The following is a 16,259-nucleotide window of genomic DNA, read 5'->3' on the forward strand; positions in this document are numbered from 1 at the left end:
CACCTGACTCCAAATAGCTTTTAGGAAGGCATTACCCCAGAGGTTCACATACTTTTTCTATCAAATGCATGTGATATTGGAACATTTTTCGCAATAAATAAATGAACAAGTATAATGTTTTTTGTGTTGTTTATTTAATTGGGTTCTCTTTAACTAGTTTTAGGATTTGCGTGATGATTTGATCACATTTGAGGTCATATTTATGCAGCAATGAAAGCAAAAAAGTACCTAATACTGGTCTTAAGGTGTTATACTTAAATGCAGGCAGCATAAGGAATAAGGTGGATGATCTTGTCGTACAGCTACAGATTGGCAGATATGATATTGTGGCCATCACTGAGATGTGGCTAAAGGATGCATGTCTCTGGGAGCTGAACGTCCAAGGATACATGGTGTATCGGAAGGATAGGCAGGTAGGCAGAGGGGGTGGCGTGGCTCTATTGGTAAGAAATGATATTAAATCATTAGAAAGAGGTGACATAAGATTGGAAGGTGCAGAATCTTTGTGTTGAGCTAAGAAATCGCAGGGGTAAAAGGACCCTGATGGCAGTTATATACAGGCCTCCTAACAGCTGCAGTGATGTAGACTACAAATTACAACAAGAAATAGAAAAGGCTTGTCAGAAGGGCAGTGTTATGATAATTGTTGGGGATTTTAACATGTGAGTGGATTGGGAAAATCAGGTTGGCACTGGATCTCAGGAGAAAGAATTTGTAGAATGTCTGCGAGATGGCTTTTTAGAACAGCTTGTTGTTGAGCCCACTAGGGGATCAGCTGTACTGGATTGGGTGTTGTGTAATGAACCAGAGCTGATTAGAAAGATTGAGGTGAAGGAACCCTTAGGAGGCAGTGATCATAACATGATTGAGTTCACTGTGAAATATGAGAAAGAGAAGCCGAAATCTGATGTTTTGGTATTTCAGTGGAGTAAAGGAAATTACAGTGGCATGAGAGAGGAACTGGCCAGAATTGACTGGAAAGGGACACTGGCGGGAAGGACGGCAAAGCAGCAGTGGCTGGAGTTTATGCGAGAAGTGAGGAAGGTGCGAGGCAGATATATTCCAAAAAAGAAGAAATTTTTGAATGGAAAAAGGATGCAACCATGGCTGACAAGAGAAGTCAAAGCCAAAGTTAAAGCAAAGGACAGGGCATACAAGAAAGCAAAAATTAGTGGGAAGACAGAGGTTTGGGAAGTTTTTAAAAGCTTACAAAAGGAAAAGAGGTCATTAGGAGGGAAAAGATGAACTATGAAAGGAAGCTAGCAAATAATATCAAAGAGGATACTAAAAGCTTCTTCAAGTATACAAAGAGTAAAAGACAGGTGAGAATAGATATAAGACCAATAGAAAATGATGCTGGAGAAATTGTAATGGGAGATAAGAAGATGGCGGAGGAACCGAACGAGTATTTTGCATCTGTCTTCACTGAGGAAGACATCAGTATACTGGACACTCGAAGGTGTCAGGGAAGAAAAATGTGCGCAGTCACAATTACGACAGAGAATGTACTCAGGAAGCTGAATAGTCTAAGGGTAGATAAATCTCCCGGACCAGATGGAATGCACCCTCGTGTTCTGAAGGAAGTAGCTGTGGAGATTGCGGAGGCATTAGCGATGATCTTTCAAAAGTCAATAGATTCTGGCATGGTTCCGGAGGACTGGAAGATTACAAATGTCACTCTGCTATTTAAGAAGGGAGCAAGGAAGCAAAAAGGAAATTATAGACCTGTTAGCTTGACATCGGTGGTTGGGAAGTTGTTGGAGTTGATTGTCAAGGATGAGGTTACAGAGTACCTGGAGGCATATAACAAGATGGGCAGAACTCAGCATGGTTTCCTTAAAGGAAAATCCTGCCTGACAAACTTATTGCAATTTTTTGAGGAAATTACAAATAGGCTAGACAAGGGAGATGCAGTGGATGTTGTCTACTTGGATTTTCAGAAGACCTTTGACAAGGTGCCACACATGAGGCTGCTTAACAAGATAAGAGCCCATGGAATTACAGGAAAGTTACATACGTGGATAGAGCTTTGGCTGATTGGCAGGAAACAGAGAGTGGGAATAAAGGGATCCTATTCTGGTTGGCTGCCGGTTTCCAGTGGTGTTCCACAGGGGTCTATGTTGGGGCCGCTTCTTTGTACATCAACGATTTGGATTATGGAATAGATGGCTTTGTGGCTAAGTTTGCTGATGATACAAAGATAGGTGGAGGGGTCGGTAGTGCTGAGGAAACACAGAGTCTGCAGAGAGACTTGGATAGATTGGGAGAATGGGCAAAGAAGTGGCCAATGAAATACAATCTTGGAAAGTGCATGGTTATGCACTTTGGCAGAAGAAATAAACGGGCAGGCTATTATTTAAATGGGGAGAGAATTCAAAGTTCTGAGATGCAACGGGAGTCCTCGTGCAGGATACCCTTAAGGTTAACCTCCAGGTTGAGTCGGTGAAGAAGGCGAATGCAATGTTGGCATTCATTTCTAGAGGAATAGAGTATAGGAGCAGGGATGTAATGTTGAGGCTCTATAAGGCACTGTGGGCAGTTTTGGGCTCCTTATTTAAGAAAGGATGTGCTGACGTTGGAGAGGGTTCAGGGAAGATTCACTAGAATGATTCCGGGAATGAGAGGGTTGACATATGAGGAACGTTTGTCCGCTCTAGGACTGTATTCCTTGGAGTTTCGAAGAATGAGGGGGGACCTCATAGAAACATTTTGAATATTGAAAGGCATGGACAGAGTGGATGTGGCAAAGTTGTTTCCCATGGTGGGGGAGTCTAGTACGAGAGGGCATGACTTAAGGATTGAAGGGCGCCCATTCAGAACAGAGATGCGAAGAAATTTTTTTAGCCAGAGGGTGGTGAATCTATGGAATTTGTTGCCACGGGTGGCAGTGGAGGCCAAGTCATTGGGTGTATTTAAGGCAGAGATTGATAGGTATCTGAGTAGCCAGGGCATCAAAGGTTATGGTGAGAAGGCGGGGGAGTGGGAGTAAATGGGAGAATGGATCAGCTCATGATAAAATGGCGGAGCAGACTCAACGGGCCGAATGGCCAACTTCTGCTCCTTTGTCTTAAGGTCTAAATAGAGAAAATTCACCAATTTTTTAGCACCACTATATATTAAGCACCAAGTAAATCTTTTCCCATAATCTATTTCTCTGTAGCATCATAACAAAGCTAATTTGCTCAACTAATATCAGAAATTTTCTGTCAGGAAAGGACAGGCACTCAGTTTACTTTTTCACTTGTTAATAAGGAAACCTTTTGAGAAGGTAGACACAGTGGGTCATAATTTGCCAGGCAAGACATAGCGCACAAAATCAACATCTGCATGCCCATCCTTAAATGGGCTAGGTTCAGAGGACCAATGTTTTTGGGTATGTCATACCTTCAGATTGGATAGCAATGCATGAACAGCAATGGGGCTAGAACAGCGTATTGCAAAGATCAATTTCCTCACCCCACCCAACACTAATCACTCATGATTGACTTTGACAAAACTTCATGTACTTTAATTTTAGTAGAATATTTTAGGAATACAGAGGAAGGAGGGTGGAAGTTATAATTTATTTGATGATTCCTGGGGATCTCAATCAAGGAAATCATCCATGGGTAATGTAATACTTTGGCAGGCTGGTAGTATTAAGTAAAGTATAGACACAATGCGTAGGTGGTTCGAACAACTATCAGCAAATGAAAAAGATGATGCTGCAAAATGAGTAATGTTATTAAGGCTAAAAGAATATCTTTTATGCTTGTTTTTCAGAAATATTCTTAAAAATATAATTGAAAAAGTGAAGATTGTAAAAGGGATTAAAGCAGCTAACAAGACTTGCAAAGGAGCCATGAGCCAAATATTCACCACCTCTTCACTAACATATGGTTTTTAGACTTGCTTACCTTCCCCTATTTTGAAAAATCAACTTCCCACCAGTTACTTAATTCTGTTGTGATGTTTTAAAACTAAATTTAATAATGAAGCTTGTTGTTTTATCAATAATTTATTTATCTCTTCTGGTGCACAAAATTGAGGACATGAGGCTCCTTTCTGTCAAATTTTTACTAATCCATCTTTCTGGTATTAATCTTTTACATCATTTAGTGGAGTGTTAATTCAGAATGATAATCCAACACACGTTTCCCCCACCATCCGAAGGTAGAGCATCCCTATGAAATGGTTCGTTAAGCCGAAATGTCGTAAAGCAAAGAAGCAATTACCATTTATTTATACGGGAAAATTTTGTGAGCGTTCGCAGACCCAAAAATAACCTACCAAATCATACCAAATAACACATAAAACCTAAAACAACAGTAACATATAGTAAAAGCAGGAATGATATGATAAATACACAGTTTATATAAAGTAGAAATACTTTTCCACAATCATTACTGCACTGTTCTCCGTAGCGAAAATCTCACGCAAGCGCTGTTGGCAAAAACACGGCGCAAGTGCTCTCCAGTGACCTTTAAGCTATGAAGCTGCCAAATCATACCAAATAACACGTAAAAATACACAGCCTATATAAAGTAGAAATAATGTATGTACAGTGTAGTATCACTTACCGGAATAGGGACAGCACCGAGCACACTGATGATGTTGTGTTAGGCTGAATCGTCGCAGGTTGGAGTGGTGCAGTGGCCCCCATCCTCTGGGCCACCAACCGATACCGATCCGCAAAGCATGCAGGGGTGCAGCGGTAGCCGGGAGGCACACAGCACATCTTTAAGAAAAAAGCCGAAACAAACATGCTAATTAATTAGGTGCCGCCCGGCACGTAATTGTCGGCCCAGATCAGTGCCGATTTCTGATTGCGTCGTCTCTGATCTAGGCCGACAATTACATGTTGGGCAGCACCTAATTAATTAGCATGTTTATTTCAGCTTTTTTCTTAAAGATGTGCTGTGTGCCTCCCGGCTACCGCTGCATTCTCCGCGAATCGGTATCTGTCCGTGGCCTGCGGGTTGGGGTGGTGGGACACTAGGGTGTCATCTCATCGTTGTCTTGTTTCCATTAGGGCAGACAGGTCATCTTCCATCTCTACCCGCCTCGATGTCGAAGGTCGAGGTTCGTCGTCTGTTGTGGCTGATGTGGAAGGCTTGCTTGACTGCTGAGCCTCGCACATTTTTCTATCACACAGTTCTTTGTAAGGACTCAAACCATCTTGCAAATCTCCCCTAAACCTAAGTACCCTTTCAAAATTAAAGTCATACTTTATCATTGCAGCAAAAATCTCACGCAGTTGCTTCACGTTCAATTCGTTACAGCATTCGGTTTCGATTGTTATCCTTTTTTCTTCCAATTGCATCAGCTCTTCATCTATGCAAACACGAGGAATTCTGCAGATGCTGGAAATTCAAGCAACACACACCAAAGTTGCTGGTCCTATCATTTTGGATCTCCCCCCTCCCCCTCCCACTTTCAAATCTCTTACTAGCTCTTCCTTCAGTTAGTCCTGACGAAGGGTCTCGGCCTGAAATGTCAATTGTACCTCTTCCTAGAGATGCTGCCTGGCCTGCTGCGTTCACCAGCAACTTTGATGTGTGTAGCTCTTCATCTATCAGTTCTTGGTCATGGGATGCCAAAACCTCTTCAACATCATCTTCGTCAGCTTCCACAAGCCAAACTCACTTTGTCCTTGCTTCATTCACCATGATCGAAATACTTAATTATGTCTAGTTTTACGCTAAGCGTAACACCCTTATGAGCTCTTTTAGGCTTTTCTGATACCATAGAACTCATCTTGCTAACGGCTGCTCACAGGCACGTGTTTAAGCAATGCCGACGAGAATGCCGTTCCGAATCCGGGGAGAGCGGCTGCTCAGGGCACGCGCTGCTTTTTTTCGCGCGCTGATTTTTTATCGTGCGTTGATTTTTTTTCATAACAGTGAAAACAGCTTCTGAAAGCGAAAACGGTACTAATGTAGGTCTTTTGTAACAGTGAGGTTTCGTAGAGCGAACGTTTGAAAAGCGGGAGACACCTGTATACCGATTTAAGAGTTGTTTTTCTTTCTTGCAGTCATGGCAATAAAGAAGTATTCTCCTGTCGAGGGATTAAATTAGCAGTGGACTGGTTTTTGGAAAGGGCCCATAAAGATATTACTGTGTTTGTACCTGCCTGGAGGAAGGAACAGTCGAGACCTGATGCCCTCATCACAGGTAATCTCAATTGGTTTGTATTGATATATGAATTAAAAATTGGGAGTGTTGTAGTTGATAGAATAGCATGATATATTCATAGCCCTGTTTCAATTTTTACTTTAGTTCTAAAATTTGAAAGAAGTTTTTATACAGAATTATTGTTTGGGTTTTAAGTGTTGTAATGTCTTAGAATCATAAATTTTTTACAGCAGTTTATGGTTATGCAGCACAATCTAGGGAAGAGAAAATATTGTTCCATAGAAAAATACAGCTGGCCTGTGTTTAAATAGATTGTCTATCTGTTTCTTTTAAATACTATACAACTTAAATGATTTTGTTGACACTGTACATGCAGGCATCTTTCTAGACGTAAAGTAGATTGTACCTCAGGCTGCTCGCTGCCTAAAAACCAAAGAAGCCTAAAATTGCTACTTAAAAAGTACTTCTCCTACTTTCATATAAAAAGAGTTGTTTTTCACATTTACCACATGCTGTAGGAAACAACAAGTCAGGCAGCATCTATGGAAAGGAATAAACAGTCGAAGGATCGGCCAAGAGCCTTCATCAATATCCCTTCATATCTACATTACAAACTGTTCTTTTAACATAACTCTTAAATTAGGAATTCCAAACAACTTTCAGATGCTCAGTAAGATTAGATGAATATTTAAAAATATGCTACAAAATGTTTGGGGTATTGGGGCAGTTAAATAAATGCTAATGGCTGAAAGATAATGAGACTTATAGGAACAAAAGTAATCTATTTTCCTTCTATCATTTGGTGATATCATTGTTGTTCTTTGACCGTGTACCTTCCGTTGTACATTACAATCTGTTCTTTTGCTTTAGTAATTGATACATGAATGTTCACTGATGACACAAAATAGATGGAAAAGAAAGTTGGAAACAGACACAAAGCTGTGCTGCAGCTGGATGAGCTTCAGCTCATACAGGAGAATGAGCAAACAGTATACAGAAGGATAAGGTAGATGATCTTGTTGCACAGTTGGAAACTCGCAGGTATGATGATGTGAGCAACACTGAGTCATGGCTGAACATCTAAGGATACACATTGTATCAAAAAGATAGATAGATACACAGAGGGGGTGGCTGTATTAGTAAAAAATGAAGTTAAATCCTGAGAAAGAGGTGACATGGAATCAGAAGATGTAGAATCCTTATATATAGAGCCAAAGAACTGCAAGAGTTAAAAGGCATTGATAGAATATATATACAGGCTTCCGAGCAGTAACCAGGATGTGGAGTACAAATTACAATGGGAGATAGAAATAGGCATCCATTAGTCTCATGAGACCATGGATTTGCGCCTTGGAAGGTTTCCAGGGAGCAGGCCTGGGCAAGGTTGTATGGAAGACCGGCATTTGCCCATGCTGCAAGTCTCCCCTCTCCACGCCACCGATGTTGTCCAAGGGAAGAGGATTAGGACTTATACAGCTTGGCACCAGTGTCGTCACAGAGCAATGTGTGGTTAAATGCCTTGCTCAAGGACACAACACGCTGCCCCAGCCAAGGCTCAAACTAACTCATCACTAGACGAACGCCTTAACCACTTGGCCACGCGCCAACATACAGATAGAAAATACATATAAAAAATAGCAGTGTTACACTAAGCATGGGTGATTTCAATATGAAGGTAGATAGGGAAAATCAGGTTGGTGCTGATTTTAGATCCCAAGAGAGAGAATTTGTAGAATGCATAGGAGCTGGCTTTTTAGAGCAGCTTGTGTTTGAACCCACTAAGAAAAAGGCAATTCTGGACTGGGTGTTGTGTAATGAACCAGATTTGATTTGTGCGTTTAATGAAAGGAAACCTTAAGAGGCAATGATCATACTATGATAGAATTCACCCTGCAGACTGAGAGGGAGAAGCTAAAATCAGATGTACCAGCATTACAGTGGATTAGAGGCATGAGAGAGGAGCTAACCAAAGTTCATTGGAAGGGGACACTAGCAACAATAAGGGCAGAACAAAAATGGCTGGAGTTTATGGTAACAAGTCAGAAAGTGCAGGATAGATTCATCCCAAAGAAGAAATTTTCTAAAGGGGAGGGTGAGGCAACCATGGCTGACAAGGAAAGTCAAAGACAGCATAAGAGCAAAAGAGAGGGCATATAATATAGCAAAAATTAGTGGGAAGCTTTAAAAGCCAACAGAAGGCAAACAAAAAAGCAATAAGGGAAGAAAAGATAAAATATGAAGGTAAGCTAACCATTAAAATAAAGTGGATACCAAATTGTTTTTTCAGATATACAAAGAGTAAAAGAGAGGTGAGAGTATATATTGGTCTGCTGGAAGATGACGTTGAAGAAGTAGAATGGGGAACAAGGAAATTGCATACAAACTCTAAGTATTTTACGTCAGTCTTTACTGTGGAAAGCACCAGCAGTATGCCAGAAACTGAAGAGTGAAAGGGCCAGAAGTGAGTGTATTTGCTATGACTAAGGAGAAGGTGCTTAGGAAGCTGGAATGTCTGAAAGTAGATAAATCACCTGGACTAGATTTACTACATTCCAGGGTTCTGAAAGAGGTTGGTGAAGAGATTGTGGAGATATTAGTAGCTATCTTTCAAGAATCACTAGTTCTGCAATGGTTCTGGAGGACTGGAAAATAGCAAATGTCACTCCACTCTTTAAGAAGGAAGACAAAAGACAGGAAATTATAGGTCAGTTAGCTTGACTTCAGTGGTCAGGAAGATGTTGGAGTCCATTATTAAGGATGAAGTTTTGGGTTACTTGGAGGCACTTGATAATATAAACCAAAGTCAGCATGGTCTCCTTAAGGGAAAATGTTACCTGACAAATCTGTTGGAATTCCTGGAGCAAATAACAGACAGGATTGACAAAAGAGAGTCAGTAGATGTTGTTTACTTGAATTTTCAGAAGGGTTTTTAAAAGGTGCCACACATGATGCTGTTAAACAAGATAATAACCCATGGTATTACAGGAAAGATATTAACATGGATAAAAGATTGGCTGACTGGCAAGAGACAAAGAGTTAGAGTTAGTTGGGCCATTTCTGGTTGGCTGCCAGTGACTAGTGGTGTTCCACAGGGTCATTGTTGGGACTGTTTCTATTCAATTATATGTCAGTAACTTGAATGATGGAATTGATGGCTTCGTGGCCAAGTTTGCAGATGATATAAAGATAGGTGAAGGGGCAGTTAGTGTTGAAGAAGCAGGAGTCTGTTGAAGGACTCGTGCAGATTAGGAAAATGAGTGAAGAAGTGGCATATGGAAGGCAGTGTAGGGAATTGTATGGTGATGTACCGTGGTGGAAGGAATAAAGGCATAGACTATTTTCTAAATGGGCATAAAATTCAGAAGTCAGATGTGAAAAGGGACTAGGGAGTCCTCATGCAGCATTCTGTAAAGGTTAACTTGCAAATTGAGTCGGTGGTGAGGAAGGCAAATGTAATGCTGGCATTCATTTCAAGAGGCCTAAAATATAAAAGCAAAGATGTATTGCTGAAGCTTTATAAGGCATTAGCCAGGTCAAATTTGGAGTATTGTGAGCAGTTTTGCACCCCTTATAAAAGAAAGGATGTGCTGGCACTAGAGGAGTTTCAAAAGAATTATCCTGGGAATGAAAGAGTTAACATATGAGGAGCATGTGATGGCACTGTGCCTGTATTCACTCAAGTTTAGAAGAATAAGGGAATCTCATTGAAACCCTCCTAATATTGAAAGGCCTAGAAAGAGTGGAATTGAAGAGGATGTTTTCTGTTGTGGAGTCTAGAACCAGACGACACACCCTCAGAATAAAAGGATATCCCTATAGAATGGAGATGAAGAAGAATTTCTTTACCCTGAATATGGTGAATCTGTTGAATTCACAGACGGCTGTGAAGGCCAAATCACTGAATATATTTAAAGCGGGGGTTGATAGGTTGCTGATTAGTAAGGGTGTTCAAGTTTACAGGCAGAAGGCAAGAGAATGGGGTTGAGAGGGATAATAAATCAACCGTAATGGAATGGTGGAGCAGATTCCATGATATTCCAGGCATTCATCATTATCATTGTCAGAATGAGCTTGAGCAAAAGTCTGGAAGAGGTACCAAGATGTTTCAATATGACTGTCAACATACAATTAAGAAAACTATCTAGATAAATATTTGAGGGGACACAAAAGTACACTTCACTGTAGTTCTTGTATTGGTGAAATCAGTGATTTTAACATTATAATCTTAAAAGGAAGCCTTTGCCAAAGAATGCCCAATAGTATTTATGGTGTGAATACATAAAAAGGTTGAAATGGAAGGAGAATAAGAAATAGGGGTGAAAACAAAATGTGATAGAAGACTAGGTTCTTTAACAATTAAAGAAAAATTGGTATTACTGGCTTTTGATTTGTTCCAGGGCAACAAGATGATTTTGTGAAAATATGGTTTAAGGTTTTAAACAGTCATAGGGACATTATTTCCAAGAGTATGACAGAAGTTTTACAGCTTTACTGGAAATTGGCAAGTAAGTTAAGGAGTATATGAGGAGGAAATAGGTGGATGGGTGGCATGAAAGTGGGTGTGTCTTTGTGCCGAAGGAATTCTAAAGTAATCAGAACTATGTACTTTCACCATTGAAGGGTAATGCTTACAGCGGAACATTTGAGATGGTAACCTAAAACTTAAGTTTCCAGAAAGGGCTGGAGCAGTAGTGTCTCCATTCCTATGTATTGCCATTTACAAGAGATTATGTATCCCAAGTCTTGCTGTACAGTAATACTCTCCAGGGCCTTGCCATTTGATGTGTGTGCCTTGGCCTACTTTAACTTCACAAAATCTGTCACTTTGCATTCATCTGAGTTAAATTCCATCTGCCATTCCCTTGGCTAACTTTCTCATTTGATCTAGATCCTGTTATAACTTTAAACAACCTTCTTTGCTGTTCAATATACTATTAATTGTGGTATCATCTGTCACCTTATTAATCATGCCACGTATATTTAACAAGCAATAAGGGATCTAGTACCACCCCTTGGTGCAAACCACTCATTATAAATATCCAGTCTGTAAAGCAATTCTCCATTACCATCCTCTGCTTTCCACCACCAAGCCAAATTTGCATCCAATTTGCTATTTTGCCCTGGATCTCTTATTCTCACCTTCTAGACCAGCCTAGAATGTGAACCCTGTCAAAGGTCTTGCTAAGGTCCACGTAGATGATGCCCACATGCCCTTGTCAGTCTTCTTGGTCACCTCCTCAGAAAGCTTAGAGAAGAAAGCCATGCTGATAATCCCTAATCCTTATTTTGTGTTTCTGAATAAAAATAAATCCTGGCCATCAGAATCCCTTCCAAATAACTTTCCCACCACTGACGTAAGGCTAATTGCCCTGGTCCCTGGCTTGTAGCCCTTCTTAAATTAAGGCTCAACATTAGCCATCCTTCATTCTTCTGGTACCTCATCCATGGCTAATGAAGGTTATAAAAATGTCTGTCAGTGCTTAGGCAATCTCCTCCCTTGCATCCCACAATATTCTAGGATACATCTGGTCAAATCCCTGGACCTCATCTACCTTTAAGCACTGGAAGACCAATGGCATCACCTTCATAATATCAATATGCTTAGTGATATCACTGTCCTCTTCCCTGAACCCCTAGCTTCCATGCCTTTCTCCATAGTAAATACAGACAAAAAGTATTCACTTAAGACTTTGTCTATTTCCTGTGCAGTTTCACATGTAGGTTATCACACTGTTCCTTAAGGGTACCTGTTCTCCCCAGTTATCCTTATGATCATAATACACTTGCAGAACCTTTTAAGATTCCTTATACCTTTTCCAGTGTTATCTCCGGGCCCCTTTTTGTCCTTCTATTTTCCTTCCTAACTTCACTCCTAGATGTTATACCTCTCACCTCCTGATCAGAGTCTGTTTATTCCTAATCCTGCCATCTTTGTCCTTCATTTTAACAGGAACATTCAGGTTCAGAACTCTCCCTGTCGCACTTTTAAAAGCATCCAACTTGCCACAGTTCCTTTTAGTTTCTCCCAATCAACTATTGGTTGGTTGATTCTAGTGTTATTCATTCATATTCATTCATTTTTATTAGGGCAATGATGTTTATGAGAAACTGGTCAAAAACCCAAGATGTAGTCTAAAATTTATGTAACAAACTGAGCCATAAACATTATCAATAATGTCATACATTTCTATTCATATTGCAAAATTTTATCTGATCTTTTTAAATGAAATCTGATGTAATTGTTTTCTAATTTCCTCTTCTTCTCTTCCAGTTATTTCCCAAAAATAAACATTGGCTTTCTTACTTATCACAACAAAGGTGGAAACCATTCAGGTCCTTGGCTCAGTGATGGCTCCCAGTAGACTAATCTCACCAATCCCATTGCCGCTTTCCCCTATTCCCTTCCAGAAAAATTCTGCCTCATGTAACTATCAGCTCCCTTTATTGATACCTTTTGCCATTTATTTTTAAGAAATTTGCGACTAAATTACCAGGAAATAATTTGCAGTAGCCAATTAACCCACCAGTATATTTGGAATATTGTAGGAAACCAAATCACTTGGAATCCCAGAGAATGTGCAAAATCCATACAGTATTTGACATCAGGTTTGAATCCCTGTCCCTGAAGCTAAGTGCTGCATCAACATTCTCCTTATATGATGCTTGAGCTAATATTCTAGTGTGTTTACTAACTCAGATAGATAATATAAACCTAGGATATCAAAGTTCATGACAGTCAAAATTAGAAATTGTACCTTGAAGTTAGAAAATGCTCCGAAATCCAAAATATTTGGAGCAAATACCAAATTAAAAACTACTTTGTTTCCACAGATCAAGAAATCCTGCGCAAGTTGGAAAAGGATAAAATACTTGTCTTCACGCCATCTCGTCGGGTGCAAGGGCGGAGAGTTGTTTGTTATGATGATCGCTTCATCGTGAAACTGGCTTATGAGTCAGATGGTATCATTGTATCAAATGATAACTACAGGGATTTGCAGAATGAGAAGCCAGAATGGAAAAAATTCATTGATGAGAGATTACTTATGTATTCTTTTGTTAATGACAAGTGGGTATTCAGATTTTGATATAGAGTTTATCCTAAGTATTATCATGAAAAGTATTAATATAACATCACTTCATAATTGTATTTTATATCATTTAATTTCAGATTTATGCCACCAGATGATCCCCTGGGTCGCCATGGACCCAGCTTAGATAACTTTCTAAGGAAACGACCTGTTGTACCAGAACATAAGAAGCAGCCTTGTCCATATGGTAAATACATTTTGAAAAATAAAATTCCTGTTTATACTTCTCAGTTTCAGCTGCATAAGAACATTTAAATATTTTCCCCAAGTAAAGGGAAGAAATTCCTTCACAGTACAAGTTCAGCAGGACAAAAGTTCAAGTGCCTTGTATTTATATTTGGTATATTTGACAAAGGTTTTGCTAACATTCTTGCAGTTTATAATTATAAGTGACCTGTCACATGTTGAGTCTTGGTTGTGAGGATGATTGCAAACTTCTTTCTATATAGAGGTATAAAGATTCTAACCAATCCAAAATTCCACATGCTTTCAAAGTGATATTAATATTTAATTCTTACAATTCAGATGAGGGAGCACACTATATAGAGTAGCACAGTGTCATTCCATTTAAAAGCATGAGAAATAGGAGTACACCATCTGGCCTATAGGGCCTGCTCTGCCATTCATGGCTGATCTGGCCATGGACTCAGCTCCACCTAACTGTCTTTTTCCAATAAACCTTAATTCCCCTACTATTCAAAAATCTATCTTACTCTGTCCTAAATACATTTAATGAATGAGCCTCTACTGCTTCCCTGGCCAGAGAATTCCGGAGATGTACTACTTGCAGGGAAAAGCAGTTTATAGAACATAAGAACAATTATAGCACAGTACGGGCTCTTTGGCCCGCATAGTTGTGCAGACCTATATAACCCTATGCCACGATCAATCTAACACTTCCCTCCTACTCATCCCAAAACCATCCATTTTTCTTACATCCATGTGCCTATCTAAGAGTATTCAAAATATCCCAATTGTATCAGCTTGTATCACAACGCTCAGCAGCGCATTCCAGGCAACTACCATCATCATCATCATTATGCACCATGCCATAGAGTCATAGAAAAGTACAGCACAGAAATAGGCCCTTCAATCCATCTAAATTTGCTGACCCATTTAAACTGCTTGCTCCCATTGATCAGCACTGGGACCATAGCGCTCCGTACCCATACCATCCATGTACCCATCCAAACTTCTCTTAAGCATTGAAATTGAGCTTGCGTGCACCACTTGTGCTGGCAGCTCATTCCACACTCTCACGACCCTCCGATAAAAGCAGTTTCCCCTCATGTTCCCCTTCAACTTTTCACCTTTCACTCTTAATCCATAACCTTTGTTAAAGGCTTTTGACAAGGTCCTACACAGGAGATTAGTGTGCAAACTTAAAGCACACGGTATTGGGGGTAAGGTATTGGTGTGGGTGGAGAATTGGTTAGCAGACAGGAAGCAAAGAGTGGGAATAAACGGGACCTTTTCAGAATGGCAGGCGGTGACTAGTGGGGTACCGCAAGGCTCAGTGCTGGGACCCCAGTTGTTTACAATATATATTAATGACTTGGATGAGGGAATTAAATGCAGCATCTCCAAGTTTGCGGATGACACGAAGCTGGGTGGCAGTGTTAGCAGTGAGGAGGATGCAGGGTGACTTGGATAGGTTGGGTGAGTGGGCAAATTCATGGCAGATGCAATTTAATGTGGATAAATGTGAAGTTATCCACTTTGGTGGCCAAAATAGGAAAACAGATTATTATCTGAATGGTGGCCGATTAGGAAAAGGGGAGGTGCAACGAGACCTGGGTGTCATTATACACCAGTCATTGAAAGTGGGCATGCAGGTACAGCAGGCGGTGAAAAAGGCGAATGGTATGCTGGCATTTATAGCAAGAGGATTCGAGTACAGGAGCAGGGACGTACTACTGCAGTTGTACAAGGCCTTGGTGAGACCACACCTGGAGTATTGTGTGCAGTTTTGGTCCCCTAATCTGAGGAAAGACATCTCTGCCATAGAGGGAGTACAAACAAGGTTCACCAGATTGATTCCTGGGATGGCAGGACTTTCATATGAAGAAAGACTGGATCGACTAGGCTTATACTCGCTGGAATTTAGAAGATTGAGGGGGGATCTGATTGAAACGTATAAGATCCTAAAGGGATTGGACAGGCTAGATGCAGGAAGATTGTTCCCGATGTTGGGGAAGTCCAGAACGAGGGGTCACAGTTTGAGGATAGAGGGGAAGCCTTTTAGGACCGAGATTAGGAAAAACTTCTTCACACAGAGAGTGGTGAATCTGTGGAATTCTCTGCCACAGGAAACTGTTGAGGCCAGTTCATTGGCTATATTTAAGAGGGAGTTAGATATGGCCCTTGTGGCTACGGGGGTCAGGGGGTATGGAGGGAAGGCTGGGGCGGGGTTCTGAGTTGGATGATCAGCCATGATCATAATAAATGGCGGTGCAGGCTCGAAGGGCTGAATGGCCTACTCCTGCACCTATTTTCTATGTTTCTATGTTATAGTCCCACCCAGCTCCGTGGGAAATTACGCTTACCCTATCTATACCCCCCCATAATTTTGTATACCTCTATCAAATCTCTCAAACTTTCTACATTCCAAGGAATGAAGTCCTAACCTATGAGTGGCGACACTTATTTAAAAAGAGAGCTTCGCGAGCGTTTGGCCATTGCAGAGACCCTATCAGCAGCAGGAGCAGAGCACTGCAAACTAAATAAAAGTACAGAAGAGATAAGTGGGGCGGCCAATGTCAGGAGTAGGCTGGTGGCAAGAGTAGAAGCATCAGGCTGTGGCTCAAAGGAGGCTTTGGCTCTGGGTAAGCTTCAGTTAAGGTTTTCTTTTTGTTTTTCTTTTTACCTGGTATAGTAAATGGTGGTTCTGTTTCTTCATGCCGGATGTTGGAGTCCTAAGAGACTCAGAGTCTCCCAGGGAACTACATCTGCCTGAAGTGCATCCTGCTGCAGCTCCTTGAAGACTGTGTTAGGGATCTGGAGCAGCAGCTGGATGATCTTCGGCTTGTATGGGAGAGTAAGGAGATAATTGATCAG

At 40.7% G+C, this 16,259-nt stretch overlaps 1 protein-coding gene across 4 annotated transcripts in view; it reads left to right on the forward strand.

Annotated features, from left to right (window-relative positions):
• LOC134349590 (probable ribonuclease ZC3H12C) overlaps positions 1-16,259 on the forward strand; it is a 105,615-nt gene that overhangs the window by 75,325 nt on the left and 14,031 nt on the right. For all 4 annotated transcript variants that reach the window (XM_063054142.1, XM_063054143.1, XM_063054141.1 and 1 more), the window contains exons 3-5: positions 6,014-6,153; positions 12,946-13,180; positions 13,283-13,389. In XM_063054142.1, coding sequence (XP_062910212.1) covers positions 6,014-6,153; positions 12,946-13,180; positions 13,283-13,389 — 482 coding nt within the window. The remainder of the gene's footprint in view (positions 1-6,013; positions 6,154-12,945; positions 13,181-13,282; positions 13,390-16,259) is intronic.

This window comes from Mobula hypostoma, chromosome 7, assembly GCF_963921235.1.
Source record: "Mobula hypostoma chromosome 7, sMobHyp1.1, whole genome shotgun sequence".
Taxonomy (NCBI): domain Eukaryota; kingdom Metazoa; phylum Chordata; class Chondrichthyes; order Myliobatiformes; family Myliobatidae; genus Mobula; species Mobula hypostoma.